Source organism: Carettochelys insculpta, chromosome 1 (genome assembly GCF_033958435.1).
Source record: "Carettochelys insculpta isolate YL-2023 chromosome 1, ASM3395843v1, whole genome shotgun sequence".
Lineage (NCBI taxonomy): Eukaryota > Metazoa > Chordata > Testudines > Carettochelyidae > Carettochelys > Carettochelys insculpta.
In genome coordinates this window covers 225843134-225859033 of record NC_134137.1, presented here as the reverse complement: position 1 = coordinate 225859033, position 15900 = coordinate 225843134, and the positions used below count along the sequence as shown (strand labels likewise).

General features: G+C 46.3%; 1 protein-coding gene across 7 annotated transcripts in view; it reads right to left on the bottom strand.

Moving 5' to 3' along the window:
- CHD1L (chromodomain helicase DNA binding protein 1 like) overlaps positions 1 to 15900 on the bottom strand; it is a 46533-nt gene that overhangs the window by 30407 nt on the left and 226 nt on the right. For 3 of the 7 annotated variants that reach the window (XR_012646326.1, XM_075000545.1, XM_075000546.1), the window contains exons 2-6: positions 13558 to 13670; positions 12762 to 12865; positions 8926 to 9040; positions 7098 to 7129; positions 64 to 145 (exon numbers count right to left, since the gene is read on the bottom strand). Coding sequence is in view for 4 of the 7 variants with exons in the window: in XM_075000545.1 (XP_074856646.1) it covers positions 64 to 145; positions 7098 to 7129; positions 8926 to 9040; positions 12762 to 12865; positions 13558 to 13670 (446 nt within the window). In the remaining 3 variants the exon portion in view is untranslated. Of the gene's footprint in view, positions 1 to 63; positions 146 to 3317; positions 3358 to 7097; positions 7130 to 7214; positions 8032 to 8662; positions 8668 to 8925; positions 9041 to 12761; positions 12866 to 13557; positions 13671 to 15900 lie in introns of those variants that run through there. The other 4 variants (XM_075000547.1, XM_075000550.1, XM_075000548.1 and 1 more) reach the window with 4 other exon arrangements.

Below are 15900 nucleotides of genomic sequence, written 5' to 3'. Positions count from 1 at the left end.
CCTGTATTAGTTAAAGGGGAGAAAAGACCATTAATTGCTGACAGGCTGTTGGATTCTTTTTACCTCTGAAAGCGTGTTGTGTAGCAGTGAGTTTTGATTTTTCAGCCTGTGGGCTTCATCCACAATCAGAGCAGCCCAGTTAAAACTGTAAAAATAAATGGATAGGAAATATTGTTTTCATTTAAAAGTCAAATACTCCTTGTCGATGTGAAAAGGTCAGTATCAGCTGCCTCTCTCTACATTAGTACTGGAGACAGTCCTCAACCAAGATGCACTATCTAAAATCCCCTGAATTATGGGGGCGGGAGCCAGGGAGGAAGCAGATCTTCACCTAAAGTTTGCCACTCGCATGCTTTTCTTGGTGTAATCGATGCCCCACACCAATCTATATTTAAGGTTGGAAAAAACTTTTCCATTCTCCTCTCTTGTTCTCCATCACTCTGCAACAGCCACCTTTCAACCTGAAACTTCCCAGGTATGTGTCTGCTCAAAGATGAACTTTTGGGGCTAAAATGAGGATGGGAACCTGGAGGAAAACAATTCAGCTGCTTCTAAGGGAGCAAAATAATTACACTTTTTTCCTCTATAAACACATATTACCGTGAGATGATTTTGAACCACTGGGGTAGAAGCTGGCCATTTGGCAGGGAAAGAGACTTGACTGAAAAATACTGTCACCACCTCTTTATGGAAGAAGGTAGCTTTCCACTTGGCCAAGTGAACCTCTGATAATGATGTGCCGAGGGTATGCGGTGTACGGTTTGTTTTGCTATGCTTGTAAAGCACACGCTCTGAATTGCTATCCACCTCTATAAAGTACGCCAAGATCTACAGACAAGACGGTGTGAAGTACCGTTATTGTTAGCTGTATTTTTCAGACGGAACATTCAGGCTCAAAGAACCCAAGCGACATTTTTAGAGGCACTGAGAGCCCATGGGTGAAGATATCACTGAGCTCTCACGGGCCTCAGAACCAAAAGACTGGTCCTGAGGCTGATGGATATGTAGTAACAGGCAAGTCATTTGGGCTGCGTCTACACTACGAGATAAATTTGATACCTAATAAAATCGAATATTTAATCTCGATATCATGAACTCGAACAAAGTGTCCACAAAGCTTCTTGAAATTCGACCCACCTTTCCTCCGTGTTGAATCTCTGCACCCCCATTGCCCAGGGCAAGTTCGACAGCATGAGAACTACATTGTAGGTTCCTATCCCACAGTGCCTTAAACCAGGTTCATGTTGGAATCCCAATCACTCTCTCATAATTCATGGCATCAGTCACAGTGTGGAAAAAGAACTGGAGATCACCCCATTTTCTGCTGCAGCATCCCAGCGCAAGCGTGGGCCCACGAAAGCTCCAAATCACAGCCTGGATTGTTATGGCAACCACAGCGGCCGTCACACAATTTGTCCTTCAATGACAAAGCTCGATCACACTTGTCTATCCTAGTAGTGCTGCAGCTGCTGACAACGAGGATGGTGTTTTGGAACAGCAATTATGCCAAATGAGGACCAAGAACGCCGAGCTGCTGGCTGCCATTACTGCATTGATGACGGGGGAGCAGCATTTTTGGACTTGAGAGACCAGCACACACTGGTGGGATCACATCATTTTGGAGTCCTGGGATGACCAGCAGTAGCTGCAGAACTTTCTCGTGTGCAAGTCCACCTTTATGGAACGTTGCGATGCACTGGCGCCTGCCCCAAAGTGCAGCAACACTGAAACGAGGCAGGTTTTAATGGTACAGAAGCAAGTGGCAATTGCACTGTGGAAGTCTGCAACCCCCGACAGTTACTGCTCAGTGGCAAATCAGCTCAGGGTGGGCAGATGTGCAGCGGGGTCCATGGTAATGGAGGTAGCCCATGCAATACGTCAGCGTCTCCTCAGGAAGACCGTGACCCTGGCAGATGTACAGGCCGTAGTGGATGGCTTTACTGCTCAGAGCTTTCCTAAGTGCGGTGGGGCAAGAGATGGCATGCACATGCCCATCAAGGCCCTGGCACACCTGGCATCGGACTATATTAATCAAAAGGGGTACTTCTCCATGGTCATGTAGGGGTTGGTAGGTCACAAATGTTGTTTTACCGACATCAGGGTTGGCTGGTCAGGAAGGATTCACGACACGCGCATCTTCTGAAATTCGGGACTGTACCGTAAGCTCCTGGATGGGACTTTTTTCCCTGATCGGAAAATCGAGATTGGCGATGTGGAAATGCCCATTGTTATACTGGACGACCCTGCTTACCCTTTGCTTCCCCGCCTGATGAAACCTTAACAAGAGCCCTGGACCCCAGCGAGGAAAACTTTAATCACAGACTGAGCAGGTGCAGAATGGTGGTGGAATGTGCCTTTGGACATCTCAAAGCGAGGTTCAGATGTTTTTTGACCAGTTTGGACGTTTCTGAAGGTAACTGTCATTACAGCGTGCGCTATTTTGCACAACGTATGTGAATCAAAGCAGGAGACTTTCCCATATACATGGCATTCTGAAGCAGAGGCAATAGGCAGGGCTTACTCGCAGTCGTCTACACTGCCTTCCACCAGAACCCATGCTCAGGCTTCAGCAATAAGAGACGCTATAAAAAACAGCTTTATGACTGATCTGTAATGCACATGGTACCTATGTATGTCTCTGCCATAATGCCAGTAAATTAACCACGCTGGAACGAACAAATGCTCTTCTTTCGGTGGGACAAGGAAGTTTCACTGCCCCTCCTCCTCCCCACCTGCCCAGTTCCCTCAGCCGCGTGTCTGCTGCAGATAAGGGAGCTTCACTGCCCATCTGTGCCTTCAGCAGCAATTACCCTCCCCCAACCCATCCATTTTGATGTGTGTTCCTCCTCCCCCCACCTTGCAGGACAAGAAATCACACCAAGCTCAAAGGAACAATTTTACTTTGGGGTTCGGAGATGTTTAAGTGCCCGGGAAAAGAAGCCTTATCAAGGGTGCTCGAGTAGCCTTCTGCAATGGCCCTTGGGGCTGGAACGGCACGGTAGCCTTGCCCTCCCTCCCCACGTTCAGGGACCCCGACAACAGGGGATGGGTGACCTCCCTTCAGGGGACTCGTCACGCAGATTGTAATGACAGGGGGTGGGCGCCCTCTCCCCAGCGGATTCAGGACAACGGGTATCAGCTGATGCCCTGCTGATTTGGGAGCCCCTCGGCAACTCAAGCCGGGAGTGCAGAATCTCCATCTGATGAGTAACGGCCATTACGAGCTTTGCCGCGACCTCAGTGTGCTTTGCCACCGCCTCATTCATTTTGGACAATTGCTACTGCTGCAGGTCAAGCATTCTCTTGTTGAATTTTACCTAACTCTGATGCCACTCAGCTGTACTGCGACACCATTGAGCAGTGTCCTTTGTCAAGTTCTTACACCCCGCATGAGCGTCTTGAATTGCATGTGCTGCATGATCTAATCTTGTTTTACTTTCCTGCATCTCCTGTTTTTTCCTGCAACACTGGGAATTGGGTCTGGAAAATGAAGGTCAAAATTAAGATACAGTTGACATAATGTGCTCTGAAGTGCAATGAATGGGTCTTTCTGTGTACTACCACTAAAAATATACTTTGGAAGGACACATGGGTTATTAAGGAGGGGACGGCACGTGTGCATTTCACAATACCTCACTTGCCATCACTTCTCTAGCACATTGCTTTATGGACATGGTAAGTGATAAGCAATTGTCTTCTTTTGGTGGGAAGAAGAAGGTCTGCAAAGCAGGGGCACCTGCCAGGTGACCTGGCCAGGTGTCCTGTGGCAGTGACAAAAGGACAGCTGTGCGTGGGGCTTTGATGCACAATAGAAATAATGTAAAGAAAAAAAAATATCCAAAGAAAGGCTGGATGTAAAGGGAAATGGGAGAGGAAAAGCACAGCAGAGGAAGCCCCTGTGCGGCACAGGGGGACTCCTGAGAACTGAAAACAAATGGTGCTTGGAAAGGGACATGGGAGGGAAAATGCCCAGCATGGCGCCTGGGAGTCCTGCAAAATCCAAAGAAACGCCGGAGGAAGGGGGATTGGGAGGAGAAACGCCCAGCAGAGCCCGGCAGCAGCGTGGCACGGAGGCAGGGAGCGGGGGAGGGTGGTCATGAAAAATGAAAATAAATGCTGGTGGGAAAGGGACATGCAGGGGGGAAACCCCCGAGCCTGCAAACCGCATTCTGGGGTGGGGAACGGAGCACCTGCCAGGTGCTGCAGGACAATGAAAAGGGGCAGGAAGCATGCTAAAAAAAAAAATGCAAATTCCTGTACTTCCGCAGGTTGCCAAAGAAGACATCATCCTCCTAAAACTAACAGATATGGAGAAAGAACAGCTACTCCTGCTGTGGGACCAAAAGCCTGGAAAATTTGCTAAGACGCTGTGTGGCGCCATGACACCAGATCGCTCTCTGGTTGCCTGGCGTGGCAAGGTGCCCTACCATGGAAGCCACAGCAAGTCAGGCCTGCCCAAGAATCTCATGGAAAAAATACAAGAGTGCTTGGATGAGGCCTTCGAGGAGATCTCCAAAAAGAAAGTGCGCCATCCCAAGAAACATTAACATGCTGTTCTGAGGGGCACAGCTAGCAAACCTCCTCGTATGCAAAATCCTAGAGTTATAACCACCCCAACCTGCTTCTAGCATGCAGAATAAAGACTCACCCAAACCACTTACTTCAGAGGGCTCGGGGACCAGCACGGAGGTGATCGGCGTGGAGGGGCCCAGTTCCAGTTCTACGGCGCTCTGGGCTGTCTGGAACAACTTTCTCTGTTCTCTGCTCATTGCTCCCTTCCTTCTCTCTGTTGCCCTCTTCCTCTGGTCCACGCTGCTCCTCCATGCTCAACCCAGAATCCATACCAGAGCCTCCACAAGTATCATAATTCAGTTTGGGCTCTGTGGTGCGCCGTTCCCCATAAGCATGTGGAGCTGTTGATAATAGCAGCAGGTCTATGGAGCAGCCCCTACTACTGTTTGGCTTCCTGGACTTTTTGATAGGCCTAACGGAGTGCTTTCACCTTCACCCGGCACTGCAGAGAGTCCCGGGAGTAACCTCAGGCTGCCATCTCGTGCACCATCTGATCCTAGATGGCCACATTTCTCCTGGCCACCCGAAGTCTCTTTGCCACCAATTGTTCTCCCCAAATGGCCACGGGATCCAGAATCTCCTGGTGGGTTCAAGCTGGGGCTCTCTTGTGAGCCTGAGACGTGCTAGTCAGATCACTAGCCTGAGTGCTCATGATTGCAGCACAGGGCTTCCGATAATTGCTACCTACAAGATGCAACACGATGGGCAAAGGGATTTTTTCATAACAGACACTCTCCTTATTTGCAGGGCTGGGCTGCTAAATTCCAATTCAAATTTTCATTCAAATTCAATCCAAACTTTGCGGGCTTACTTTGACCTTCTGTCTGCACACCTGACAGCAGCAGGACAAAGCAGCCATACTTGGAGGGTCGTGGCGTATCTTTGTGGGAGGCATACGGGACCATGCTAGAGGCTAACAAACTTGAATTAAGGACGTGGCGCTTCCACGCTAGCCTTGATTCGAGATTTTACATTTGAGATAGACACTATATCCATCCCATAATATCGATATTCTGTAATCGGCATTACGTCTCAATAAATCAAGTTAACAGTAATACGTGTGAAGACAGTTATGATTTAATATCGAGCTAAAGCCTTGAAATTCAAAATTTATCTTGTAGCGTAGGCACAGCCTTAACCTTTCCCCAACAGCATTCACACTACATACTGCAATGACGGTGTAAATGATGCAAAATGATATGGAACTCAGCAGAATATAATTCGGAACAAAGAGGATTGAATTCCATTCTCAGTGGTTCTATTCTTTTACCATACACAAAAAAGCATTTCACAATCTGTTAATTACCCACTCACGATATAGATTCTACCAAGATGTGTTCATCAAGCCCAGTACCTTGCTCTAGCAGTGACTAATACCTGGTGCTCCAAAGGAAACCCCCAGTACCCTCATTAGTTTTGAACAGAAGCTGAAGGGATGAAACAGGGCAATTGTCTCCTTCCAAATCCATAAAGTTGTCTCCTTCCAAATCCATAAAGCCTTCTTTAGCTTTGACAGCCTTCCAATACAAACCCTGTTAGTTATGAATTCTGGAAGTGTTGGCATCATTATTATAAGACAGCCAAACCCCTCTCCAGTACAAATACAGAAATATGTGCCACTGAGTGGGTACATTAATAAAATACAGATCTCACCAGCAAGCAAGAAGATTATTCAAAGAGTGGGATCTGCTGAACTGGCTATGTGATGTGACACAGTATAGGCTATGACCTTGTCCACCAGACGATAAAGCAATTCATTTTCAAAGTTTGTACCTGTAACCTAAATCAACACAGTCACTTTCACCAAAATGTTACTCTACCTGCTGCTGTGTATTATCTTCTCTTGGCTTTATTGCTTACTCTCTGGGAGATAATCTGGGACCAAAATCCACTCGCTCGTTTTACACCAGTTATGTGAGACCAGTGTGTGACATTCCCTGTTTCATCTGCTTGAAAATTGTCCTTTACAGAGGCGTGTGAGAGAGTATACGTGCAGCAATCCCTCGACTTACGTGAAGAACGCGTCCTGGGCAACCTCCGCGTAAATCAAATTTCACGTAAATTGGGGGTTGGGGAGATCCCCAGAATTCCCTTGACTGGAGGAGCGGGCAGCTGGGGATGGTTGAAGGGGCAGCCACACAGCCCTGGCTTCTCCCAGCTGGGGGCACACAGCTGCTTGCGGAACGGTTTCTCCTCGCTGGGAGAAACTGGGCCACAAACAGCTGTGTGCCTACTGGGCTCTCCCAGCTGGGGGAGCTTTGGGGGGGTGGGCCATGGTGCTGGATTTGCACTTAACTCATGTGAATGTGAGTTAAGCACAAACTGAAATTGTGCTTCCCAAGGGCTTTCTATACAATACAGATGAAGGTGAAAAGATACTTTAGTTGCTAGAAGCAAAATTCTAATAATCAAAGATGATTGTCAGTGGCTTACACGAAACAGAGATGTGATCTCAAATCTATGTGCCCAGAGAAACTCTTGACAGACCTACTGTGTAAACCCTGCTAAAACAAAGATAAACTCACGATTTTAGAAAGGCTCCGTCTTTCAGGCAAATCTGTAATCAAACAAAATCAATGTTACACACAATGCCTTACAGCTATATAACATCTCTCAGTATGAAATATCTGCAAGTTACTTACTAATATAATACTCTGATACATAAACAGTTCACTGACAAGGACCACTCCATCAACCCTTGAACTGCAGCTGCTGCTTGGGTGGCATATGGCAGCTACTTAACAGCACATAACAGAAGAGAAAGAAAGTGAAAGAGAATTGAAACTGTAGGGAAAATTCAGAGTCTGAATGTAATTAGTGGAGTTGTAACTTGGCCAAGACACCCAAATGGTTCTTATGGAAAATGCCTTGGGATTTATAATGACCACAATTGGCCAGGACCTTAGTTTTAGATCTCACCTGAAATACAATGCAAAACAGAAGCAGTAAAGCTCAACCAACAATTAAAAGAGGCTTTCCAGCCGGGGGAAAGGTTCAGCTCTCTCAACCAAGTCTTTTCACCTTTGTCGTGCTTTCCCAAGTAACGTTTCTTCCAGTGTTTGGGGACTGGAACAGTTATCTAAGTCCCTCTTGTCTCATTTGTCCCTCCTCTTTGACCCTCCATTAAAATAAGTGATAATGATGAATTTGTGCCATCAAAACTATTTGCTAATATCATAAGCACACAGTGTCTACCTTCAAAAGGGAGAAGCAGGACTGAGCCAAAAGAAAAGCCCTTACAGGTCTAACCTCTTCAATCTGGCACTCTCTCATCTGATAACATCTGTAATCCGGCATTATTTTAGTTAGCTGAATGACCTCTTATCATGGGTGTGGCCAAGTTTCGCGTGGTCCCATAAAGTTTGTTTCCAGCCACCAGTCCTGGCTCTCAGTGTTCTGTGCTGTTATTTACCTGTAATTTACCCCTAAATGTCTTCTAAGAGCTCAGTAAGCAGTAGAAGTGTTGGTAATGCTGCTAGACAACACTGACCTCTGGCAAATTTTCTCATTCGGCACCAGTCAGGTCCTGAGGGTGCCGGGCGAGAGAGGTTCAAACTGTATTAAAAGCAAAGACCTCATCGTGGGCAACAGCACCGAGAAAAGAGAATTACTAGTCAAGTGAATGCATTTGTCTACAGGAGGGGCTTTCTCAAGTTTGCTCCAAAGTGAAAGTCCCCTTTAGTGCCTCAGGACAAGTATCAGGATGAAGGAGGATTGAAAGTGGGCAGGAGGAGAGAGTACACCAGACTTAAGGGAGGAGAGAAAATGAGGGACCCCAAAACAGGGAAAGCAAAGGGGCAGAAGCAATGAAGGAAGTGAGAGGAGGCAAATGGGGAGACAAAGGGGAGACTTTCACTGTACTAGATTCAAGCTGGTGTGTTTATCTTTAAAAGCATATCGAGCTAATGGTGCTAAATCAGTCCCATGAGGAACGATTAATAATGGAAAAGATATTTATTTCCCCTCCCCCCCAGCATAATTAAGCAACAGAACACTGGTTTAATAACTGCAGGAGAGCCAAAGCAGTAATGCAGGGACAGATCCTGTTCTAATGAGCTTCATTTCTGTTCCCATTGGTGGCACTACGCACAAGACTGGTCGTAACCGTGGGCTCTGTTCAGCACTCTTTATTCAGCTCAGACTCCTCCGTCCTTTGATGGGAGTTTCCCTGGAGAAAAGCCCTAGCGTCAGGGTGCTGTGTGAATAAGGCACACAGAAGAGGGTCCTACAGCATCAATTGACAGGGATGAAGGGGAAGGGGGTAAATTCAAGCAAAAACCTCTACTAGATGCAATTGGTAAGAGGCTCCAGCTGGGAATGAAGCCATGTCCCACACACTGGGAATGTTCCTACCTCATATGTAGTTAACAGCACGTGGAAATGAGAATGTGCCTTCAGGTCCAACTGCAGCTTGGCCCTTTCCTCCTTGTCTCCTGCATACGCCACACAGGAAAGACCTGGAGCAAATCTGTTTCATTAGAACAACAGAAAGGGTGAGCTAGGCTGAGGCTTTGGTGTAAGTCAAGGGCACAGTCTGCTTTGAATCTACTCCACCAAACCTAGTGTGTAAACCAGAGAAGGGCCAAAACCGCAAACTCAAATCCAAAAGCCTTCAGGTTGGGGCTGGAGTCAGTCTTTGACTCTGAACCAGAGATGGGCAATCATCAAGAGTGGGTGGGCCACAGGACTGGTTCTCCTTTGCCTCGGTGGCCACAGCTGCCCACGGTCCACTGGGACTCCAACTCAGCTCCCCCACTAACCTGCCTCTCACACTCTGGGGAGCCAGAGCTCTACACTCACTCACCTGCTCCTCTCCCACCCTTCCAGCCGACTTGCATCATTCCAGCTCTGGGAAGAAGGAGGAGGGGTGGGCACAGAGCACAAACCACACCATTTGCATCTCCTCCCAAAGTACTGGGAGGGAGGGGAGATGAGTAGGAAGTGTGGGGCTCCGATGCCTGAGAGGCACACGAGGGAAGGGGCAGGCAGGCATCTGTGGGCTGCAGGTGGAGCCCCAGAGGGTTGCACGTGGCCCACTGAATGCCCCTAATTGCTCTGAACCTACCCAGACTGGTCTGAATCCAGGCTGGACCCTATTTTATGGTTCTGGCTTGGTAGAGCCCCAAACCTCATGAGAATGGCTAATCTCTCATTGCTCCTAATGGTCAACATGGGAAACCCTGTGATAGCAAACAGTCTCTTAGGTAGGATCCTACCAATTCACAGTCCATGTGGTCAATCTCATTGTCATATGATTTCAAAAGTTGTAAATGTCATGATTTGAGCTGTTTTCATCCCAATGTCATGGTGTTGTAATTGTCAGGGTCCTGACCAGCGTTCTCTGTAAGCTGAGCACTGGGTGACCACCCAGGAGAGATTCTGGTGCTGCCTGATTAACAAAACACCCACACGCACTCTCAGTTGGCAGCATGTGTTTCTACTGGTGGGGCACAGCCGCACATGCCTCAGTGCACACAACACAATTTATTCTGCCCACGGAGGGAAAAAATTAGGAAGAACATTGATCATGATGCAAAAAAGGAGTTTCTTCTGGGGCTCACAAAGTTATGGCATGGGGAATAGTAACAGATTTTCGGTTCTCTGTGCCTTAAATATTGAGTCTGCTCTGGTATGGCTGTGATCTGAAGAAGTGGGTCTGTCCCATGAAAGCTCACCTAACAAATTATTTTGTTAGTCTTTAAAGTGCTACTGGACGGCTGCTTTGTTTTTACTACATGGGGGTTGAGACACTGCTATCCTGACCCCTGCATTTCTGCTGGTGGCATTGCTCCCTTCAGACCTGGGCATCTGGAGAGAAGCGGCTGCTGGCCAGCAGCTCCCTATGAAAGCAGAGTCACCAGCAGCGCAGCACTAAGGATGGCAGGATATGGTATTGCTGGTCCTACTGCTGGAGGGGTACTGCCTGCAAAGCTGTGTGCCTGGCCACAAGCCACAGCGCTGCAAGCACCTGGCTCTGAAGGCAGCACCATATTGGAACCTCCCTCAGATCAGACCCCCTGCAATTCCCTTTTGGGATTAGACTCCCAATTCGAGAAACACTCGTCTCCCCCACAAAATCTGTATCAGATGGGGAAAAGCACACAAAGGCCAATTTCACAGTGGGAGAGCAGGTTTCATGGTCTGTGGCGTCTCTCCACAACTGTGAACGTGGTAGGTCCCTACTCAGGGGGTTCCACCATTTTGAGCCGGAAAAAAAATCTCAAAAAGGGCAGACAGATGCGGGCAACCCCAAACTTGAGCTCCAGCCCTGATTCAACCTCCAACCTGCACCTCAAAAGCAAACCTACAGCTAACATCAAAAAGTGACCTCATTCCCATCTGCAAAGTACAGCTCCTTTAACACCACCATAGGTTCCAGGGGTGTCAGGAGAAGCCTGGCACTCTTCCCGCATTACCAGCTAGGCACAATCCTTCAGTGCCTCAAACCCTCCTTCCTTGCCCCCTTTATTGTAATGCCAGTCCAGAACTCTCTCCTTCCACTGAAGTCAATGAGAATTTTTCCCTCAGCCAGTAGTTCAAGAACGAGCCCCCCCAAAATCTCAGAATCTTAAGATCCAGCAGTACCCACCCCTCTCCTGCTCCGCACAGGGCAGACCTAGCCCCATCGTCTTTATTAGATGGAGCGAGAGGAAGATAAGAAATACTGAGAGTGTGGAGTTAAAGGAGTCATGATAATGGAATTCTCTTTCTCACTTCCCCACCCAAACCATCTGCTTAGCTCCCCTCTCGGAAGGAGAGTCATTGTTTGTCTACATCGTTAGGCATTTTGAGCCATATTCTCCGAGCCGTCCCCTCGGTAAAGAAATTCTGTCTAAACTGCATCTGAAACTGCATACCCTGATCTTGAGAAGATTCTGCAAATCGTCTGAAGTCCTGTCCTCACCCTCTGATTCCAGTCCTCTGACCCTCCTCTCTGGGCATGTTTTCACTACAGGGAAGAGCCACTCTGCCATGCTTGCTATTCTGGAGTTTGATTTCGCACATCTAGTAGGGATGTGATAAATAAAACGTGCAGGGCACCTGCATCAGTGTTGATACTCCTGGCCCATTAGGAGTAAGGGAAGTCAAGAGGAGCATGTGGTCCTATTGAACCCTGCTTAGAGGAGACAGCACAGAAGCCTGAATTAAGGTACATCGACTTTAGCTATATAATTAACCCAGCTGGAATTGTGTCCCTTAAATTGACCTTCTGCTGTAATGTAGACCTGCCCTCAGGGTCAGACCTTTGGGCCCTGCACATTTAGTGCATTCAATGCACATGAGGAAGTCTGTGTTACTTGAGCACTTGTAAGAGTGTTTGTCATGCCTGACTTACGCATGCACAGTCGTGCACACTTTTGAGTGCAGACTGAATAGTTTCTTCAGGGAGTTCTGCCTAAGGGATAACGAGCATGGAGGCTGCAACCCAAATTAATAAGAGCTGGAAAGTGCAGGTCGTAGTTGAGCCATCAGACACTCAATATCTTCATCGATGGTAACATTCACATTGGGGACAGAATGATGCACCACCGTGGTGTAAAAACCCTATCTTCTCATTGCGAATGGGGCAGTTTTGTGCCACAGCTTTCACAGACTCAAAAATCTAGATGCAAGGGAGGGTCTACCACGATCATCTAGGCAGACGTACCTAATTGCAAGGGCTGCCCTAGAATAGTTCCTGTTTGAACCTCAACAGATATTTTAGAAAGGGACAGGGTAGGTAAAAATTGATGATTTTGAAACAGATAAATTAAAAATGGATTTTTATTTTCATTTTTAAAAGAATACTACTCTTTAAAATTAAATTTGGAATTATGGCAACATATGTGGAAAGACCAAACTTTTTATGGTCTATTAAAATAGCTTAAATTGCACAGAAATTATTAAGCAGCACATACTGGCTGCTGAAGTTTTAAGAAAAATCAAACCACTGAAATGGAAGAAGTCACAGGCACCTGAAAGCAGTCTGTTGAAGTGCTTTTGGTAGCTGTAGTCTCTTCTGTATGACTACAGCTACACTAGAAATTTTTGATGGCAAAACCCCGGTTTTGTCGACAAAACTGGTGTAACGTCCACACGCAAAATGCATTTTGTTGGCAGTATGTGCAATCTCTAGGAATACATCCAAATAAAATTGACAACCCTATTTGCAACTAAGCTAAGATAATGATATAATTGCTAAGGCTTACCTGTCCAGCTCCTCCTTCCAGTTGCTCAACACAGATAGAGGACAAAGAATCAGAAACAGCCTTTTGTTTAACTTTCCAGTTAAATAAACAAGCAGAGCAATTGTCTAGGACACACACAGACAGAGAAAGAGATTATTTTCCAGCAACTAGAAAACCCTGGCACCTAAACACCGCCCCTCCATTTCTCTCCCACGAAGACAGAAGAGTGTCTAATTTTGTCATTTTTAGAACAATTCACTTAATATTCCATGCATCTGAAATAATGTCAGATGAACATTCATGTCACACTCATTCTCCAAATCTCTAACAAAACTTACAAGAGTTGTTATGAAAAAGTCACCAAAAATCAACATGAAGAATCTACAAGTTTTACCCATCTCTGTCCCTAGAACTGAACTTCCCCAGAGTTGCATAAAAATTATATCACCATTATATTGACAGTATGTTGTTTTTACATCTTAACATTAGTGTGTCGTGTATGGCTATTATTATTTCTGATCACAATGTTCAATGAAGAGTCTCTTTACAGAAGATCATTTTGTCTTAATAAAAATAAAATAAATGAAATTGTTGCTGAGTGCTACTTTGGCAAAATTCCCTTTGACCCCAGGAAAGCTTTTCACTGGGTAAGGACTCTAGGCATCAAGATTCAGACTTTAATCTTTGCAGTAAGCACTTCAGAATTTGGACCTTGATTTGATCTTTGGCATTTTTCTGCCTTCTTGTAAGAACAAGCAAACGGGAAAACTGAAATTGGGCCAAGTTGTTTATTTGTATAGTAATGAGAAAAATCCACCTGACAAGTCTTTCCAAGACCCATCTCATCACCCAGGATGCAGCCACGCTGAATTTCATAGCACTCTACTAGCCACTTCACTCCTTCCATTTGGTAGGAACGTAGCTGGATACCTAGTAATAAAAGCAAACAGTGTAAAGCTAGATCCTACCGTAATGCACTCAACACAGCATTACAGCCAGAAGCTAAAACTGACACAGGACATGCCTGCCTGCCAACCCAGAGCACACAGCATTGGTATTTCACAGTACACATTGACAACCCAAGTAAGTTTTGAGGTGGAGTTTAAGGCGCTGGTTTTCATTAGTAAATCCCTAAATAATTTCAGACCTGCCTGCTTGGTAGATCACTTCTCTACAAACGTTAAACTGCTGCAACTGAAGTCAGGGAAAGGAATGCATGACCTGCTCCCTCCACAAATTAAATAGCAGGGAAAGTTTTGAGTGGAATTTTCCATGACATGTCCTCAACTTTGGAACCTTCATACCCATTGGCCTACCAGATGCCAGCTTTGTTAACCTCCAAGCCACGCTACAAAGCTTATATTTTCTTGCTCTGGGGATGGAATACATTGAACTCTGCTGTGATTCTGGGGAGGAAATATTGAAGGGGGATATTTTAGGGTACTATGATTATTGGCAAAAAATTGAAGAACAGAATGGTCTACTTTTCTGTTACTGACACCTTGGCTACGTCTACACTAGCACACTACGTTGAAGTAACCTATTTCGACATAAGAACATTGAAATAGGCTACTTGGACATGTATTGTCTACACGTCCTCCAGGGCTGGTGCCATCGACGTTCAACGTTGAAGTAGCGACGACGAACATCGAAAGGAGCCGCCCCAGAAGCAAATGCGGAACGTCCACACACACAAGCGCTCCCCATCGAAATAAGGGGCCAGAAAAGCCTCAAGCCACTCCCTTAAAGGGCCCCTCCCAGACACACTCGCCCTGCACAGCACGAGGTCCACAGAGCCGACAACCCATTGCAGACCCTGTGCACGCAGCACGGACCCCCAGCTGCAGCAACAGCAGCAGCAGCAGCCAGAAGCCCTGGGCTAAGGGCTGCTGCACATGGCGACCATAGAGCCCCGCAGGGGCTGGAAAGAGCATCTCTCAAACCCTCAGGTGATGGCCGCCATGGAGGACCCTGCTATTTTGATGTAGCAGGACGCGGATCGTCTACACATGCCCTATTTCGATGTTGAAAGGCAAAGTAGGGCGCTATTCTCATCTTCGGATAGGAATAGCGATTTCGACGTCTCGCCCCCAACGTCAATTTCAACATCAAAATAGCTCATGGCACGTGTAGACGCGACGCGTACTATTTCGACATTGTGCCAGCTACTTCGAAGTAGCCAGCTAGCGTAGACACACCCCTTGTTACTGTGAGCTTAGTGTATTGTAAAAATAGCCACCTGGAGCTTTCTACATGAATACTTCTTGCTATATGATTGTTTAGCAAAATAGATATAAATAAATCCATATGTTCCCAGATTTCTTTAGCTTCCTCCTTGGTTGTCATCAATTGCGATTTGTTCTCACTCACTGAAAACATTACTATAAAAGACTATTCATAAGGCAATTTTATTAATCTGTCTTTCTGCCTGCCTTTAAGAGAGATGGAGGATGATTCTGTTATTAAAGCACACGACTGGGAGGTAAAAGAGCTAGGTTCTGTTCTGAACTCTGCCATAAACTCACCATGTAGTACAGGCAAAGTAGATTAGAGAATGAAGTCTAGGAATGTCAACTGATTCGATACCCAGCTTGAGACATCTAGGTCAAAATTTTCAAAAGTGGGTGTCCAAAGTCAAGCATGTATTTAAATGCCTAAATGTGTACTTTGGAGCCTCAGTGGAAAGTACGACTATATTCAGACACCTTAAAATGTAGTCTCATTTTCAACTCAGGCCATTTATTCAGGTGTTCAGCTATGGACTTACGAGTCTAACATCAGGCAACCACTCTTGGCCTTGGTGTTTACTACTACGTGGTAAACATTCTAAACAAGCTATTTGCTGGATTTTCTACACTCAAAACATGGGAAGGCCCAGTAAAGACAAATACTGTATTATAGCAGCCACTTCAAAGTAATTTATAAAACAAACATTAAGGACTCCTGTATTCTTTTCTTCAATACCTTGCCTTGGAAACTGTGACCCTCCCATGCTATAAAGCACGAACAGCCTCCAACAGTCTCAGTAAACAACCCCAGAGAGCGGACTGAAATACAGCTCCCAGCTATGATGTAGCATGTGCGAAAAGGCAGAATGGAGAATTGCTCTGCACCGGATTGTAATAACTACTATGTTCTCTTCACTGGCATCTGCCATCAA